The sequence below is a fragment of the Hypanus sabinus genome, chromosome 11 (genome assembly GCF_030144855.1).
Source record: "Hypanus sabinus isolate sHypSab1 chromosome 11, sHypSab1.hap1, whole genome shotgun sequence".
Taxonomy (NCBI): Eukaryota; Metazoa; Chordata; class Chondrichthyes; order Myliobatiformes; family Dasyatidae; genus Hypanus; species Hypanus sabinus.
In genome coordinates this window covers 44329640-44346331 of record NC_082716.1, presented here as the reverse complement: position 1 = coordinate 44346331, position 16692 = coordinate 44329640, and the positions used below count along the sequence as shown (strand labels likewise).

The 16692-nt window shown below is 42.6% G+C and overlaps 1 protein-coding gene across 3 annotated transcripts in view; it reads right to left on the bottom strand.

Moving 5' to 3' along the window:
- Positions 1-16437, bottom strand: part of eps15 (epidermal growth factor receptor pathway substrate 15) — a 152237-nt gene extending 135800 nt beyond the window's left edge. The window contains exon 1 of one of the 3 annotated variants that reach the window (XR_009514743.1): positions 16281-16437. Coding sequence is in view for 2 of the 3 variants with exons in the window: in XM_059984256.1 (XP_059840239.1) it covers positions 16281-16307 (27 nt within the window). In the remaining variant the exon portion in view is untranslated. The remainder of the gene's footprint in view (positions 1-16280) is intronic. The other 2 variants (XM_059984256.1, XM_059984255.1) reach the window with 2 other exon arrangements.
- Positions 16438-16692: the final 255 nt, after the last annotated feature.

The window sequence follows — 16692 nt, the reverse complement described above, 5'->3', positions numbered from 1 at the left end:
GGACAACCAAGGGATGAATGAGGATGGTCAGCATAGCTTTGTGCATGGTAGATCGTGTTCAACGAATCTTGTAGTTTTTTGAGGAGGTTACCAAGAAGTAGATGAAGGAAAGGCTGTGGATGTTGTCTACATGAACTTTAGTAAGGCCTTTGACAAGGTCCCACATGGGAGGTTAGTTCAGAAGGTTCAGACACTAGGTATCCATGGAGAGGTTGTAAACTGGATTCGAAATTGGCTATGTGGGAGAAGACAGAGTGGTAGTGGATGATTGCTTCTCAGACTGGAGGCCTGTGACTAGTGGTGTGCCTCAGGGATCTCTGCTGGGACCATTTTTGTTTGTTGTCTATATCAATGATCTAGATGATAATGTGATAAATTGGATCAGCAAGTTTGTTGATGACACTAAGATTGGAGGTGTTGTGGACAGTGAGGAAGACTTTCCAAAGCTTGCAGAGGGATCTGGACCAACTGGAAAAATGGGCCAGAAAATGGCAGATGAAATTTAATGCCGACAAGTGTGAGGTGTTGCATTTTGGAAGGACAAATCAAGGTAGGACATACACAGTAAATGGTAGGGCACTGAGGAATGGGAAGGAACAAAAGGATCTGGGAGTTCAGATACATAATTCCCTGAAAGTGGTGTCACAGGTAGACAGGGTTGTAAAGAAGGCTTTTGGCATCCTGGCATTCATAAATCAAAGCACTGAGTATAGGAGTTGGGATGTTATGGTGAGGTTGTATCAGACATTGGTGAAGCCAAATTTGTAATATTGTGTACAGTTCTGGTCACCTAACTATAGGAAGGAGATCAGTAAGATTGAAAGAATGCAGAGAAGATTTACTAGGATGTTGCCGGGTCTTCAGGAGTTGAGTGACAGGAAAAGATTGAATAGGTTAGGACTTTATTCTTTGGAGCATAGAAGAATGAGGGGGGATTTGTTAGAGGTTTACAAAATTATGAGGGGTATAGAAAGAGTAAATGCGAGTAGGCTCTTTCCACTTAGATTAGGAGAGATAAATACGAGAGGACATGACTTTAGGGTGAAAGTGGAAAGGTACAGGGGGAACATTAGGTGGAACTTCTTCACTCAGAGAGTGGTGGAAGTGTGGAACAAGCTGCCATCTGACGTGGTAAATGCAGGCTCACTCTTAAGTTTTAAGAATAAATTGGATGGATACGTGGATGGGAGAGGTCTGGAGGGTTATGGACTGGGTGCAGGTCAATGGGACTAGCAGAATAAACTTTTGGCACAGACTAGAAGAGCCGAATGGCCTGTTTTCTGTGCTGCACTGTTCTATGGTTCTATGGTATAAAAAAGATAAACTACCATTTAACTGAGTAAGAGATTATGTATTTAAATGAAATACAGAACAAATTAGAACACTACCAAAAACACTACAGTAAATACTTTTATTGATCCCAAAGGGAATTACAGTGTCATAATAGCATTACAAATGGACAAATATATAAATATTAGAAGAGAAATAAGAAAGAATAAAAAATAAGTTACCGCAAACAGTCTACCAGGAAGAAGTGGGGGTGTCATCACTTTCCCAGCTATAGGTTGACTCATTATAGAACAAAATGGCCAAAGGTAAGTATGACCTAAAATAGCACTCTTCAGAGCAGTGTAGTTGTCTTAGTCTATTACTAAAAGTACTCCTCTGTTCAGCCAAGATGGCATGCAGAGGGTAATAAAAATCCAGAAAACTGCAAAACTGTGTATTAATTCCAAATAGTTATCCTAATAGAAGGGCCTATTCCATGCAGAATCTTAATTAATTAATTAATTAATTAATAGATAAATAAATAAATAAATAGGTAGGTAGATAGATAGATAGATAGATAAATGGGAGTTGGCTTGAGCATAGCACAAACACAAGCATTGACTCATTGGGCCAAATGGTCTGTTGCTGTGTCATTACATCTTATACAAGTTCAAAGTAAATTTATTATCAAAGTACATATCTGTCAACATATACCACCATAAGATTCATTTTTGTGGGCATATCCAATAAATCTATAGAATAATAACCATAACAGAATCTATGACAGACCACTCAACTTGGGCATTCCACCGAAGTGGAGAAGACAACAAACTACGCAAATACAAAAATAAAGAAATAATAGATGAATAAGCAATAAATATTGAGAATATGAGATGAAGACTCCTTGAAAGTGAGTTCATTCATTGCAGGAACTTTTCAATGATCGGGCAAGTGAAGTTGAGTGAAGTTACCCATTTGGTTTAAGAGCCTAGTGGCTAAGGAGTAGTAACTGTTCCTGAAACTGAAGGTGCGAGTCCTGAAGTTTCTGTACCTTCTTCCTGACGGCAGCAGTGAGACAGGACGTGACCTGGGTAGTGGGGATGCCTGATAATGGATGCTGCTTTTCTGCAACAGCATTTGATGTATATGTGTTAAATGGTGGAGAGGGCTTTACCCATGACATACTGGGCTGGATCCACTACTTTTTGTAGGATTTTCCATTCAAGGGCATTAGTGTTTCCATACCAGGCTGTGATGCAGCCAGTCAATATGCTCTCCACTGCACATCTATAGCAGTTTGTCAAAGTTTCAGGTGTTATGTTGACTCTTCACAAACTCCTAAGGAAGTAGAGGTGCTGCCATGTTGGGCTTAGGACAGTCCTCAAAAATGATAACACTGAGGAATTTAAAGTTGCTGACCCTCTCCACTCTCTTCAGCAAGTTTTATGCAAACATGAAAATATGACAACGGTGCTGATAACAATAGAGAATACAAAATAAATAAACAGTATAAAGTATGAACTATCATAATAGTCATTGACCAAACTGAGATGTATAAACTTCAATGACTGTGTAAAACCCCTGAACTTCAATATGCAACCATGCAGGTCCAACCGAGACATCATGTATTGAAAAAGATTCAGGACTGTTTTGGTTTCTCAGAAATGATTTACTGTAAATGTTATGAGCAGTGTTTTTTTTCTTAACTTGAACGGACAATGGAAATTGTCAGAAACCAGGGTGCAGCCTTCCAATAGCAGATGGGTGACCACCAGAAGTAAGGGAAGTTAGCAGTCAGTGCAGGGTCCCCTGCGGCCATTCCCCTCAGAGTGGCAGGTTTACCCTGCTGGGTGGGGGGGGGGGTGACCTATCAGGGCACAGCAGCAGCAGCCCTGAGGCTCAGCAGAAGTCAGGGGAAGTGGTAGTGGTAGGAGAATCAATAGTTACAGGGATGGATAAAAGAGTATGTTGCCTCCCAGGTGCTGAGGTCCAGATTGGCTCAGAGTGGCTACAGATGATTCTCAAGAGGGACAGTGAGCAGCCATAGATCATAGAGCACACTGACCCTAATGACTGGGTGGAAAGGGGGAAGAGGTCCAGCAAAGTGAGTATAGGGAGTTAGAGAACAGGTTAAAGAACAGGACCTCCAAGATAGTAAACTCTGGATTACCCACTGTGCCATGCCCTAGTCGGGCATGATGGAACAGATGACTGCATAGCTGAGAAAGTGGTGCAGGGTTTCAGATTTCTGTATCATTGGGATCTCTTCTGGGAAAGAGATTACTGCCAAGTTACACCTGAACCAAAGTGAGACCAAAATCCTTCTGGGCACAGTTGCTAGAGCTTTTGGGGAGGGATTAAATTCATTTGGCTGGGGGATGGGAACCAGAGTGATAGGCTGAGGATGGATCAGTCTGTATACAAGTCAATGCCATGTGTGTAGACTGTGAGGTTCAACAGGCAATTGATAGAGCAAAATTGCAGTCTCTGCGCTGTGAAGTTTAACATGGGAACAAAAATCAAAAAAAGATGACAAATACAGGACCGAAGGTGTTATATTAGAATGTCGCAGTATGCAGAATAAGGTAGATGATCTTGCAGCTCAGTTAGAGATTGATAGGCAAGATGTTGTGAGCATTATTGTGGTGTGCCTGAAAGAAGATCATAGTTGGGAGCTTAACATCCAAGGATATACCTTGTATCAAAAGGACAGGCAGATAAGCAGAGGGATGAGGTGGTTCTGTTGATAAAAATTAAATTAGCTCCTTTGAAAGAGGTGACATAGGATTGGAAGATGTAGGATCCTTGTGTATAGAGTTAAGATACTGTAAGGATAAATAGACCTTGATCGGAGTTATATACAGGCTCCCGAACAGTAGCCAGAATGTGGAACATAATGGAAAACAGAAAATGCATGTAATAATGGCAAGATGATAACGAGGGATTTCAATGTGCAAGGAGATTGAGAGAATCAGATTGGTGCTAGATCCCAAAGGAAGGAACTTGTAGAATGCCTACAAGATGACTTTTTGGAGCAAATTGTGGTTGACTCCACTAGGGAAAAGATAATTCTGGATTGGGTGTTGTATAATGAACCAGATTTGATTTGGGAGCTTAAGGTAAACAAACCCTTGAGAGCCAGTGATCGCAACATGATAGAATTCACCCTGCAGTTTGAGAGGGAAATAATGCTGCAGCAGGAGTAATGGGGAACAGAGAAATGTCAGATGAACTTAAGTTTTTTGCATCAGTCTTATCTGTGGAGGACAATAGCAATGTGCTGGCAATTTGAGAGCATCAGGGGGCAGAAGTGAGTGTTGTTGCTATTACCAAGGAGAAAGTGTTGGTGAAGATCAGAGGTGTAAAGATAGGTAAGTCACCTGAACTAGACAGACTACCCTCCAGGGTTCTGTAAGAGATTGCTGAAGAGACTGTGAAGTAATGACCTTTCAGAAATCACTAGATTCTGGAATGGTTCCAGAGAAATTGCAAATGTCACACCACTCTTTAGTAAGGGAAGGAGGCGGAAGAAAGAAAATATAGGTTAGCCTGACTTCAATGGTTGGGAAGATGTTGGGAGTCCATTATTAAGGATGAGGTTTCGGTTTCTTGGATGCACTTGATAAAGCAGGCCAAAATCAGCTTGGTTTCCTTTAGGAGAAAACTTGCCTGACAAATCTATTGGAATTCTTTCAAGAAATATCAGGACAGATAAAGGAGAATCAGTTGACGTTCTGTACTTGGAATTTCAGAAGGCCTTTGACAAGGTCCTGCACATGAGGCTGCTTAACAAGATCAAAACCCATGGTACTACAGGTTAGATTCTGGCTTGGATAAAGCAGTAGCAAGATGCAAAGAGTGGGAATAAAGAGAGCCTTTTCTAGTTGGCTGCCAGTGACTAGTGGTATTCCACATCTGTCCGAGTTGGGACCACTTCTTTTTACTTCATATGTCAATGATTTGGATGACAGAATTGATAGCCCTGTGGCCCAGTTTGCAGATGATACAAATGATAGGTGGACAGACAGGTAGTGTTGAGGAAGCAGGGAATCTGCAGAAGGACTTGGACAGTTTGAGAAAATAAGCAAAGAAGTGGCAGATTGCATAGAGTATAGGGAAGTGCATCGCCCTGCATTTTAGTGGAGACTTTTTTTTAAAATGAGAAGAAAATTTTTTAAAAATCAGAGGTGCAAAGGGACTCAGGAGTCCTTGTACAGGATTCCCTAAAGGTTAACTTGCAAATTGACCCTGTGGAAAGGAAGGCAAATAAAACCATAAGACAAAGGAGCAGAATTTGGCCATTTGGCCCATCAAGTTTACTCGCCATTTCATCAAGGCAGATCCATTTTCCCTCTCAGCCCCAATCTCCTGCCTTCTCCCCATATCCCTTCATGCCCTGACCAATCAAGAATCTATCAACATCTGCCTGAAAAATACATAACGACTTGGCCTCCACAGTTGCCTGTGGCAATGACTTCCAGATTCACCACTCACTGGCTAAAGAAATTCCTCCTCGTCTCCATTCTAAAAGGGTGCCCCTCTATTCTGAGGCTGTATCGCCTAGTCTTGGACTCTCCCACCACAGGAAACATCCTTGCTACATCCACTCTATAAAGGCCTTTCACCATTTGATAGGTGTCACCCCTCATTCTTCTGAATTCTAGTGAATACAAGCCCAGACCATCAAGCACTCTTCATACGACAAACTGTTCAATCTTGGAATCATTTTCGTGAACTTCCTTTGAACCCTCTCCAGTTTCATCACATCCTTTCTAAGATAAGGGGCTCAAAACTGCTCACAATTCTCGGTGTGGTCTCACCAGTGCTTTATAAAGTCTCAAACATTACATCCTTGCTTTTATATTCTAGTCCTCTTAAAATGAATGCTAATATTGCATTTACCTTCCTCATCACAGATTCAATCTGCAAATTAACCTTTAGGGAATCCTGCTCAAGGACTTCCAAGTTTCTTTGCTCCTCAGTTTTTTTGTATTTTCTCTCCATTAGAGAATACTCTAGCCTTTTATTTTTTTTCTTCCAAAGTGTATGACCATACACTTCCCAACAGTGTGTTCCATCTACCATTTCTTTGCCCATTCTCCTAATCCGTCTGTCCTTCTGTAGCTTCTTCACTTCCTCAAAACTACCTGTTGTTCCCCTACCTTTGTAACATCTGCAAATTTTGCAAAAAAACTATCAATTTCATCATTCAAATTATTGACATATAAGACCCTTGTGGAACACCACTCGTCACCGGCAGCCAATCAGAAAAGGCTCCCCTTATTCCCACTCTTTGCCCCTGCAAATCAGCCACTGCTCTATCCATGCTAGAATCTTCCCTGTAATAACATAGGTTCATAACTTGTTTAGCAGTCTCATATGTGGCACCTTGTCTAAGGTGTTTTGCAAGTCCAAGTAAACAACGTCAGCTAATTCTCCTTCATCTATCCTGCATGTTATTTCTTCAAAGGATTCCAACAGATTTGTCAGGCAAGATTTTCCTTTGAGGAAACCATGCTGACCATGGCCTATTTTATCATGTGCCTCCAAGTACCCTGATACCACATCCTTAACAATTGACTCCAACATATTTCCAGCCACCAAGGTCACACTAACTGACCAAAGTTCCTTTCTTCTCCTTCTCTCCCTTCTTGAAGAGTGGAGTGAAATTTACAGTCCTCTAGAACCATTCCAGAATCTAGTGATTCTTGAAAGATCATTACTAATGCCTCCACAATCTCTTCAGCCGCCTCTTTCAGAAACCAGGATTCTGAACAAATACAACATCAGCACTCATTCGAAAGGGCTAAAACATTAAGACATGATGCAGGCTTTACAAGGCATTGGTCAGACCACACTTGGAGCATTGTGAGCAGTTTTGGCCCCTTATCTAAGGCGAGATTTGCTGGCTCACAAGAATGATTCTGAGAAGGAAAGGCTTAATGTAAGAGGAGTTTTTGATAGCTCTAGGCCTGTACTCAGAATTTTAAAAAATGAGAAGGGATATCATTGAAACCTTTCGAATATTGAAAGGTCTAGACCGGGGGTCGGCAACCTGCGGCTCCGGAGCCACATGTGGCTCTTTTACGTCTGTGCAGCGGCTCCCTGTTGCTTTGGGAAATAATTGGTCAGTATTTAATTAAAATGTATTTTATGTTAGTTTATTAGTTTTTGAAATGTAATTCTAAATTTGAAGATTATGGTGATCTTGTACAATCTAAATAAGACATTGTGGCGACCCATTTCCTGACACATCCGAACCAGCTCACAATTAGCCAGCGTTCAGGCTAAGGGAGATCGCCTACGGGGGTTTGTGAGTACGTGTTTTTTGGAGCATCCGCGCCCATGGGGGGGCGGGTTGAGGGAGGCTTAAAAGCAAGGCTGTTTAGTTCGAATAAAGCTATCTTTGACTGCAGTTTACTGACTGTGTGTAGCACACCGCTACAACGTGTTTTTATCGCTGGCTGTCCAGAGGGGAGGTGCTGAAACGCTTTGTCGCGTGTCTGGAAGAAGTGAAAACTTTCCTGGGCAGCAAAGGGCTCACCTTTCCTGAGCTGGAACAGCCAGAGTGGCTGGAAAAGCTACACTTCATGGTGAACATGACAGTGCACCTGAACACGCTGAACACAGCTCTTCAGGGGTAAGGACGTACAGCCCTGCACATGTTGGAGGATGTTTTGGCATTCAAGCGCAAGTTGACAGGGCTTGCCAGAGATTTACAGAAAGGCACATTGTCTCACTTCCCCAATTTGAGAGAGTTCAAACAAGGTCACGATATGATAAATTCGGAGTATTTACATTCTGCAATCATTGCAATGCAAACATCGTTTGGGAAACGCTTCTGTGAGTTCAGAGAGGAAAAAAACACATTATCCTTCCCGGTCACTCCCCTAAGCATCGATCCATCCCTACTGAATACGACTGCATTGTCAGGTGTGAGTCAACCTGACCAAGTATGATAAATATTTTAATTGCCTATTATTTTACGTATATTCAACAACTTTTAGCCTTAATTCGTACTCTTATGTGTTGCCTGCAGTCGGTAAGTCGTTTCGAGACTAGTTTATTCAAACTTCGCAGCGCTGGCATTTAATCCCTAGCGCCCGCCCTCTCCGGGCAGAAATGACGTCAGAGGTGCATTACCAAAGTCTCCCCCCGCGCGCTGACTATTTGTGAGCCGGTTCGCCTGCGCAGAAAGTGAGTTGCCACATGCCCTTAATTTAACAAAATACTGCAATGCATATCACAAAACTTCAAAACAGAATTTACCAATAAGCCTCATAAATAAATATTAGACCAAAAACTTAGTCAAGGATGTAGGCCTGAAGGAGCGTTTTTAAATGAAGCAATAGAGATGCAAAGAAGTGAAAGTTTTAGGAGGAAATTGCAGATTAAACATCTCAAGGCACATCTGTCAACAGAAAGATTAAATTTCAGCAATCCTCAAGAGACAGCTAGAAGATAAAAGTTATCTCGGAGAATTGGTCTGGTCGAGTTTATAAACAGCCTAAGTGAAAATTGCTGGAGATCAACAGCTACAGAGGTTAAGAGTGAAAACAACTTGATTAAAGGGCCATTGCAGGAATATTTAAATCATCCTTAGCAATAGGTAAGGTACCGGGGGATTCAAGGATAGGCAATGTTGTTCCACTGTTCAAGATAGGCTGGTGAGAAAATTAGAGGGCATTCTGAGGGACTGGGCATATAGGTACTTGGATAGACAGTGACTGATTAAGGATTGTCAGCACTGCTTTGTGCTTGGTAGGTCATATCTGACTAATAAGTGTTTTTCAAGAAAGTTACCAGGAAAGCTGATGAAGGCAAGGCAGTGGATGTTATCTACATGGACTTTAGTAAGGCATTTGACAAGGTTGGTCGATAAGCTCCAGTTGCTTGGCATTCAAGATGAGGTAGTAAATTGGCTTGGATGTTTGCATTGTGGGAGAAGCCAGAGGGTGGTAGTAGAGGGTTGCCTCTCTGAATGGAAGCCTGTGACTAATGGTGTGCTGCAGAGATCGGTGCCAGATCCTTTGTTGTTTGTCATCTATATCAACAATCTGGATAATAATGTGGTTAAACGGATCAGCAAATTTGCGGATGACACCAAGACCAGGGGTGTCGTGAGGAAGACTGTCATGGATTGTAGCAGGATCTGGACCAGCTGGAAAAATGGGCTGAGGAATGGTAGATGGAATTTAATGCAGACAAGTGCAAGATATTGCCCTTGGGTAAGACCAGCCAGGGTAGCTCTCAGTCAGTGAGCAGTAAGCCACAGAGGAGTGTGATAGGAAAAAGGGATCTGGGAATAAAGGTCCACAATTTGTTGAAAGTGGCGTCAACAGGTAGATAGGGTTACAAAGAAAGCTTTTGACACATTGGCTTTCATAAATCAATGTATTGAGTACAGGAGATGGGATGTTTTGTTGAAGTTGTATAAGATGTTGGTGAGGCCTAATTTGGAGTACTGTGTGCAGTTTTGGTCACCTACCTACAGGAAAGATGTAAATAAGGTTGAAAGAGTACAGAGCAAATTTACATGGATGTTCAAACAAGAGAAAATCTGCAGATGCTGGAAATCCAAGCAACACACACAAAATGCTGGAGGTTATTCTACTCCTCAGTATTTTTTCGCCAGTCCTGCTGAAGGGTTTTGGCCCAAAATGTCAACTGTACTTTTTTCCATAGGTGCTGCCTGGCCTGCTGAGTTCCTCCAGCAGTTTGTGTGTGTTGCTTTACATTAGTGGTCACCAACCTTTTTAAGCCCAAGATCCCTTACCTCAGCCTTAGTTAAAGGCGAGATCAACCCCAGATTAATGAGTTACATGCATGCGCACCAGGGCAGAAAATACCAGAAGTAAAACCCCACAAACCGGAAATAGAAATAATGTATAAACACCAGGGTACCCACCATTTTTTGGAACAGCGGACTGGTTTAATATTGACAATATTCATGCGGACCCGCTGACGGGGGGTGGGGGTATTAAACACGACAGGAATACAGCGATACTTGAAGCAGGTTCCTTATGTCCAGTCTATTCCGTAATTTAGTTTTCGCAGCTCTTGGCACTTAGCTTCTGTTCCGCGTTGCTCACGTTTTTTCCACTCACAAAACTCATCGGGCTTGTCTTTAAGTGCTGGGTGCTTGGACTCAGGGTGCTGAAGCAGTTTTGAGGGCTTCATTAGACAGCCTCCGGGCCCAAACTTCAGCTTCCCGCCCGCCTGCCGCCAGATGCCTTGGTCAGGTACGGCTGGTTGTGGGTGGGGTGCAAGGACAAGGTCAGGGCCGGAGGTCCCTGTACCGGGGCCGCGGCCGTCGCAGTCCAGAGAAAGCGACCAACTGAGTGAGAAGAGCAACAGGGCACACACCCGCCCCCCCCCCCCCTCCCTTGTAGGAGGCCTGACAATCCCACTGAACATCGGGCAAATCTGTTTTGTGGCAGCAGCACGGTGAAAGTCATAAATTGAGTACAAATTACAATGAAAGTACATAAATAATACGGCAGAGGGATCACAAGGTAGTGTTCAGCTTCTTTCTCTCAGAAAGATTAACTTCAGCAATGTCAGCTCTCATATCTACAGTGCAACCAATGATACTCAGTTTTCAAGAATACTATATTTATGAAAGCTTTCACTAAAATAAAAGAGGATTGTGGTCAATATTTCATTCTGGAGTCAATCTAAAATCAAAGATGCTGGTTCAATTTGCCAGCAAGAGAGACAAGGAAAAATGGAACTGGGAATAAGAGCTTGTGGCCTTCAAAGGTTATGTCTTAGATCTACAAGAAACTCATAGGCTGAACATCCAACCCTACATGCCAGCAATGCACTTGGCTACTGACGCTCCTAGTCAAACTTTGGAAGTGCAATCTTCATTAAAGATAAATCTATAGTAATGAGCACAGCAAACATCTAAGCTGGTTCAATGGAACTTCTGAAAGTTGAAACAAAACACATAAATATCATCTCAGTCAACAAACCCCCCTAATGAACCATTCATGTGGCCACCTAACCTAGATCTCCAAGACAAAATGTACCTCATTATTGGTGACTTTAGTAGCCATAGCACCAACTGGGAATACGAAGATGGTGATGCAAACGGAGAAGGAGTTGTATCATGGGCTCGAAATAACAGCCTTGAGCTACTATATGAGTTAAAGGACAACCCTACCTTCACAAGTGCCAGATGGAGAAAAGGATACAACACAGACCTTGCCTTTGTTACCTCAGCAAGCTCCAACCTCTTCACACGAACAGTCCTCCAATATATACCCAAATCCCAACATTGTCCAGTCCAGGTAGAATCCCTTCCAGTTCTGAGACCTGTACCATTAAAGTACTTACCAAGATTTAATCTGAGAAAAGCGAATTGGATCAATTTATCGACACCATACCACCAGAACCTGATCATTATGATGAATTTGTCCGACTAATCTGGATAGTAGCGCAGCAGAATATACCCAAAGGCTGCAGAACCAAATATATTCAGGGCTTAACTAGTGATATCAAGCAAAGCTATGATGAGTATGTCAACTTATACGACCAAGACCTGTTTGGTCAAGACATAAATGAAATGGGAGAGTTAGTTCTGTCCCTACTGAGCCAAGAGAAACAACAGCATTGGCAGGAACTGACAGAAAACACAGACATGACCAACGACAGTAAGAAGGCACGGGCAACCATTCGGAAACTCAACTCAGACAATAGACCACCACAGAGAATTGCTGCCGTAACACCCAATCAGGTTGCCCACCAACTAATATTAAATGGTCGACCAAATAACAAGGAACGGAGGCAAAAGAAAAGGCAACATCAGGAGATAGAGTCAGCTCTCTCAAACAGGAATAACAACGTCCCACCTCTCACCCTGAAGAATTAGATGAAGTATCACAGGTAAAATCCAACAAAGCTGCTCGCATAGATGGGATTCTTAATGAATTCCTTAAACATCTTGGACCTAAAGCACTGCACTGGCTTCTGTCCCTTTTTAACTGTTGCCTAAGATCATTAAAAATACTTTAAAAATGGAGAACAGCCAAAGTTGTTGCTCTCCTAAAACCCAATAAAAGCCCCAGCATTCCCAAAAAATAACAGACCAATTTCCTTGCTCTGCACTCTCTGTAAACTCAATGAGAGACTCGTACTGAAAAGAATATCCCCCTTAGTCGAAGAACTTCTAACACCAGACCAAGCCGGGTTCAGGCCAGGCCGCTCTTGCTGCGCTCAAGTCTTGAACTTAACTCAGTATATTGAGGATGGCTTTGAAATGCAACAAATTACAGGGGCAGTATTCATCAACTTAACAGCAGCATACGACACTGTGAATCACAAAGGCCTTCTACTGAAATTATCTAAAATGTTGAAGAACGAAACCACAGTCAAAGTAATAAGAAGCCTCCTAGAAAATCACAGATTTTATGTAGGAATGAATGAAATTAAGAGTAGGTGGCATCCACAAAAGAACAGACTACCACAAGGATCAGTCCTGGCACCTCTACTATTTGATGTTTACACAAACGACCTACCAACCTTTCCTAACACACGCAGGTTTATCTATGCAGATGACCTATGCATAGCAACACAAGCTAACTCCTTCCAAGAAGTTGAAGTACAACTTACAGCAGTCCATGAAGCAATAAAGCAGTATTATGAAAAATGGTCCCTGAACCCAAATCCATCAAAAACTCAAGTGTGTGCATTCCACCTGAGGAGTCGAGAAGCAGCTCGGAAATTCAAGATCTTCTGGTGTGGGAAGGAGCTCGAACACTATCCAACTTCAATTTACCTGGGCATGACACTGGATAGAACGCTCTCATTTGCCACCCACATCCAAAAACTCCGAGGGAAAGTTAGCTCTCGCAATTCTCTCTTGAAAAAATTAGCAGGCATGAAATGGGGAGCTAATGCTCACACACTAGATCAACTGCCCAGGCACTCTGCTATGCACCTGCAGAATACTGTGCACCTGTGTGGGGCAGATCAGCCCAGGCGAAGAAAATAAACCCATTGCTTAACGAGGTCTGCCAAATAATCACAGGTACACTGCATCCACGCCCACTAACATCATTTACAGACTTGTAGGCATTGCTCCCCCAGAGATCCAAGGGCACGCAACAACAAAAACTGAAAAAGGTGAACAGAACTCGGATCCATGGCACCCAGTACATCATCATATGTCAGTTTCTAACCGCCTAGAATTGATGAAAAGCTTTTCTACAGTGGAGAAACTACCGCACGGAACACCCCCCCCCCCCACCCCCAAGCATACAGGATTGACCTCCAGCAAAAAACAGAAGCCAGAACCCCACCAAATAATACAGTGCAAACCCCACAGAAATGTTGCCAGGCGGGGCACTGTTTGACGGTCGGAAGTGGTGCACTCTCAACAGAGCGAGAGCGGGAGTTTGTAGGACGGAAGACAATATGGTGAAGTGGGGTTTGAAGGCCAGCGAATCCTGTGAGTGTGGCAAAAGGGTGCAGAACATTGAACACGTTCTGTGCAACTGCCCACTCTCATCAGATTTAGCTGATACTGACCTGCTCAACATTAACCAAACAACACTAGAGTGGCTGGCTGTCTGGTGTGACAAGCTAAGAATGAATTGTGGTTTGCCGGAGGAAATTTCTACTGATCTGAGTATTGGATATTGAAGTATTACAAGTTGCAAACTTCCGAAGGGTTAGGGCACTAGGCAGAATTGGCTACCATCAGAGCAGAACTGATGCAATATTTTTGGATGATGTTGCTGAATGTAAATGAGTTAGTGTTGGTGGGGGGGGGGGGGTGGGCTTAGACAATCCTTTGGGAAGAAGGATGACTTACTTCTCCTCCAGTTCTGTGAATTCCAAAATGACTGAAGAAACCAGTGTTGGGCCCCACAGATCATGCCACAAGTGGAGAAGAAGGTACCCAACAGGGTGGATAGCTTTGGAACTGTCTGAAACTGTGGCCTATGCATAGAGCTGTGCACAAGCTTGAGATGTTCAAAGCTATTCCAAATGCTTCAACACCACTGTAAGCAGTCACAGGGCAGCAAAATCTCATTACTTGGTGTGGATCCTACATTTTTCCAAGGAGGTTTTGAGATCATTAAATCTTTTCCTCTGTTTATCTAGTATTCCTCTATTTATGAGATATTCAGATGGACACCGACTTTAGTTTGTTATCAAGCCAGTAATCTGGAAGACTTTGCAGAGACAGTGATGGTGATCTTCCTCCCGAACAGTTAGCGCTTGCTGTAGATAGCCCAGGCCTCAGAAGTATACAAAAGGCAAGGATCATTGCTCCTAGATGTTTAATGCTATTTGAGGGTTTCATCTCAAACTTGCATTACCTCAGGTGAGCGAAGAATATGCTGACACACTGAAAGTGATGGTAAGTAAAGGATATATTCTAAGAAGCACAAGAGGTGTGGAATCGAAAAAGAAACGTTCAAAGGTGATTCACACAAAATGCTGGAGGAACTCAGCAGGTCAGGCAACATCTATGGAAATGTATATACAATCAATGTTTTGGACCAAGACCCTTCATTCGCCCATCTTCAATGGTGATTCTCTGGTTGTGACTTGATAGGCAAGATGGAAATAAATGTGTTCTATCCTTCTCATCTCAAAAAGGATGAAGGAGGATGCTGTAGTCAATCATTATTTCACAGGATATTATTAGTATTTTTGACAACAACCATTCTGGTAACATGGCAGGAACAGCAGATTAGAGGTATAGAACCAAGGCACTTTGGGAAAAGAAGAAAGAAGTGGGAAAGTGCATGTTCAAAAAACTTGAGAGGAAAAGGGCTTGGATAGGGGTCCATTATTTAAGGATGAGGGATGACAACAACAGGTTTGAAGACAGCCAAGGAAAGAAAATCATTCACAATATGAGTTAAAGTGCCAGAATGGAAACCCCAAGGTTAGCAATTTGATGGGAAGAATATGGGTTTAGAAAGGGAACAAGATGGGTCAGGAATAAACAATGCAATTCAGGGCTGTAGGCACATTGTGGTTTTGTACTTTGTCTGATAAGCTAATATATGAGAAGAAAATGCCTTTGATTATATACTTTTTAATCTTAGTTCCAAAGAAACAAATTCCTTACAACAAGAGTGGTAGGAATAGGACAAATTTAGTTTGTAATACAGAAATTCATCATAGACTAGTAAGTGCATTTTCAAGTCTCTAAATCTTAAACATCTGATTTGTAAAAGAATATGCAATCTGGACGCATTGAATTCCCATCTATGTTCACTGTGACTTAAAAGGCTGCCAACAGCGTACACTGCGTTATGTGATCAAATAACAGTATCTATTTAGGGCCAGTACAATTTCAGTCTGCTCATAGAACAGTACAGCACAGGAACTATGTTGTGCCGAATCATTGAAAAAAATCACTCTTCCCCACTCTCCATTTAATTATTAGAGTGTTTGTCTGAAAGGGTGGGTGAGCAGGCAGGCAGGAAGTGCCCAGTACAAATAATGAGAAAATAGCGAAGTACGACGACTGGGGGGTCAAATGTATTATCACTCAAAACAGAAGATGTTAATTTATAAGGAACTGCATTAAGAGTGAACACATCTAGTCCCCTTAAATCGGAGGCCTTAATTTGCAAGTTACATCTGCCAAACATGTTCCCGATACAATTTAAACCCTGTTGGTTCATCCCCCACCCACCAAGCTGCACTACAACAGCCGCCTTCGCAGTACCAGCCCATCTGCCGATGAATCCAGCCTCTGGAGGCAGCCGAAGGCCGGAGGCCAGTCGGCCTCGGCCGGGTAGGCCCAACACAAACTTAAAAACAAGCCCCAAACTTTCCGCAAACTACGCCCGCAGGTTTGTTTCCATGTTAATCGTTTGCCTTTGCCACACAGGCCCAATGTAATGCGAACGTTATGGAGTCAAATGTAAGGGCTGTCAAGGGCCAGAGCCGCTTTTCGCAATCTGCTGATTTATCTTATAGATATCGTCCTAAACGCATTAACGGTACGAATATTTTGAGTGAGATCGCCCTGCTTTTACCTGAGTGACTGTAAAGTGCCCCGCCATGCTGGTTCCTTCACTTTAGCCCATCATGCACTGAAAAAAGTTCGCGAGTCCAGGACTACAAATAAAACCTGGCACCGGAATTCCAATGGAACACACTTCCTGGACTGACTTATCTCAGCACTGTTTGCCGGCAAATACAAGGACAGACACATTTCCTCTCGTGCCTGTGGCAGTCACTTAATAAAACTGGTAAGCAAATTCAAAGCCCAAGCAGAATGGAGAATTGGCTGTCTGAAAGGCAGGGAGTAAGGGTGACGGGGAGCCGTGGGGTGAAATCCCGCAATTATCAGTCCAAATATATTTAACGTAAAAAAATGAACAATTCTCGCAATTTGGACACTTTTTAAAAAGAACATTTTTAAATCTACAGATGCCGTCAAATGGA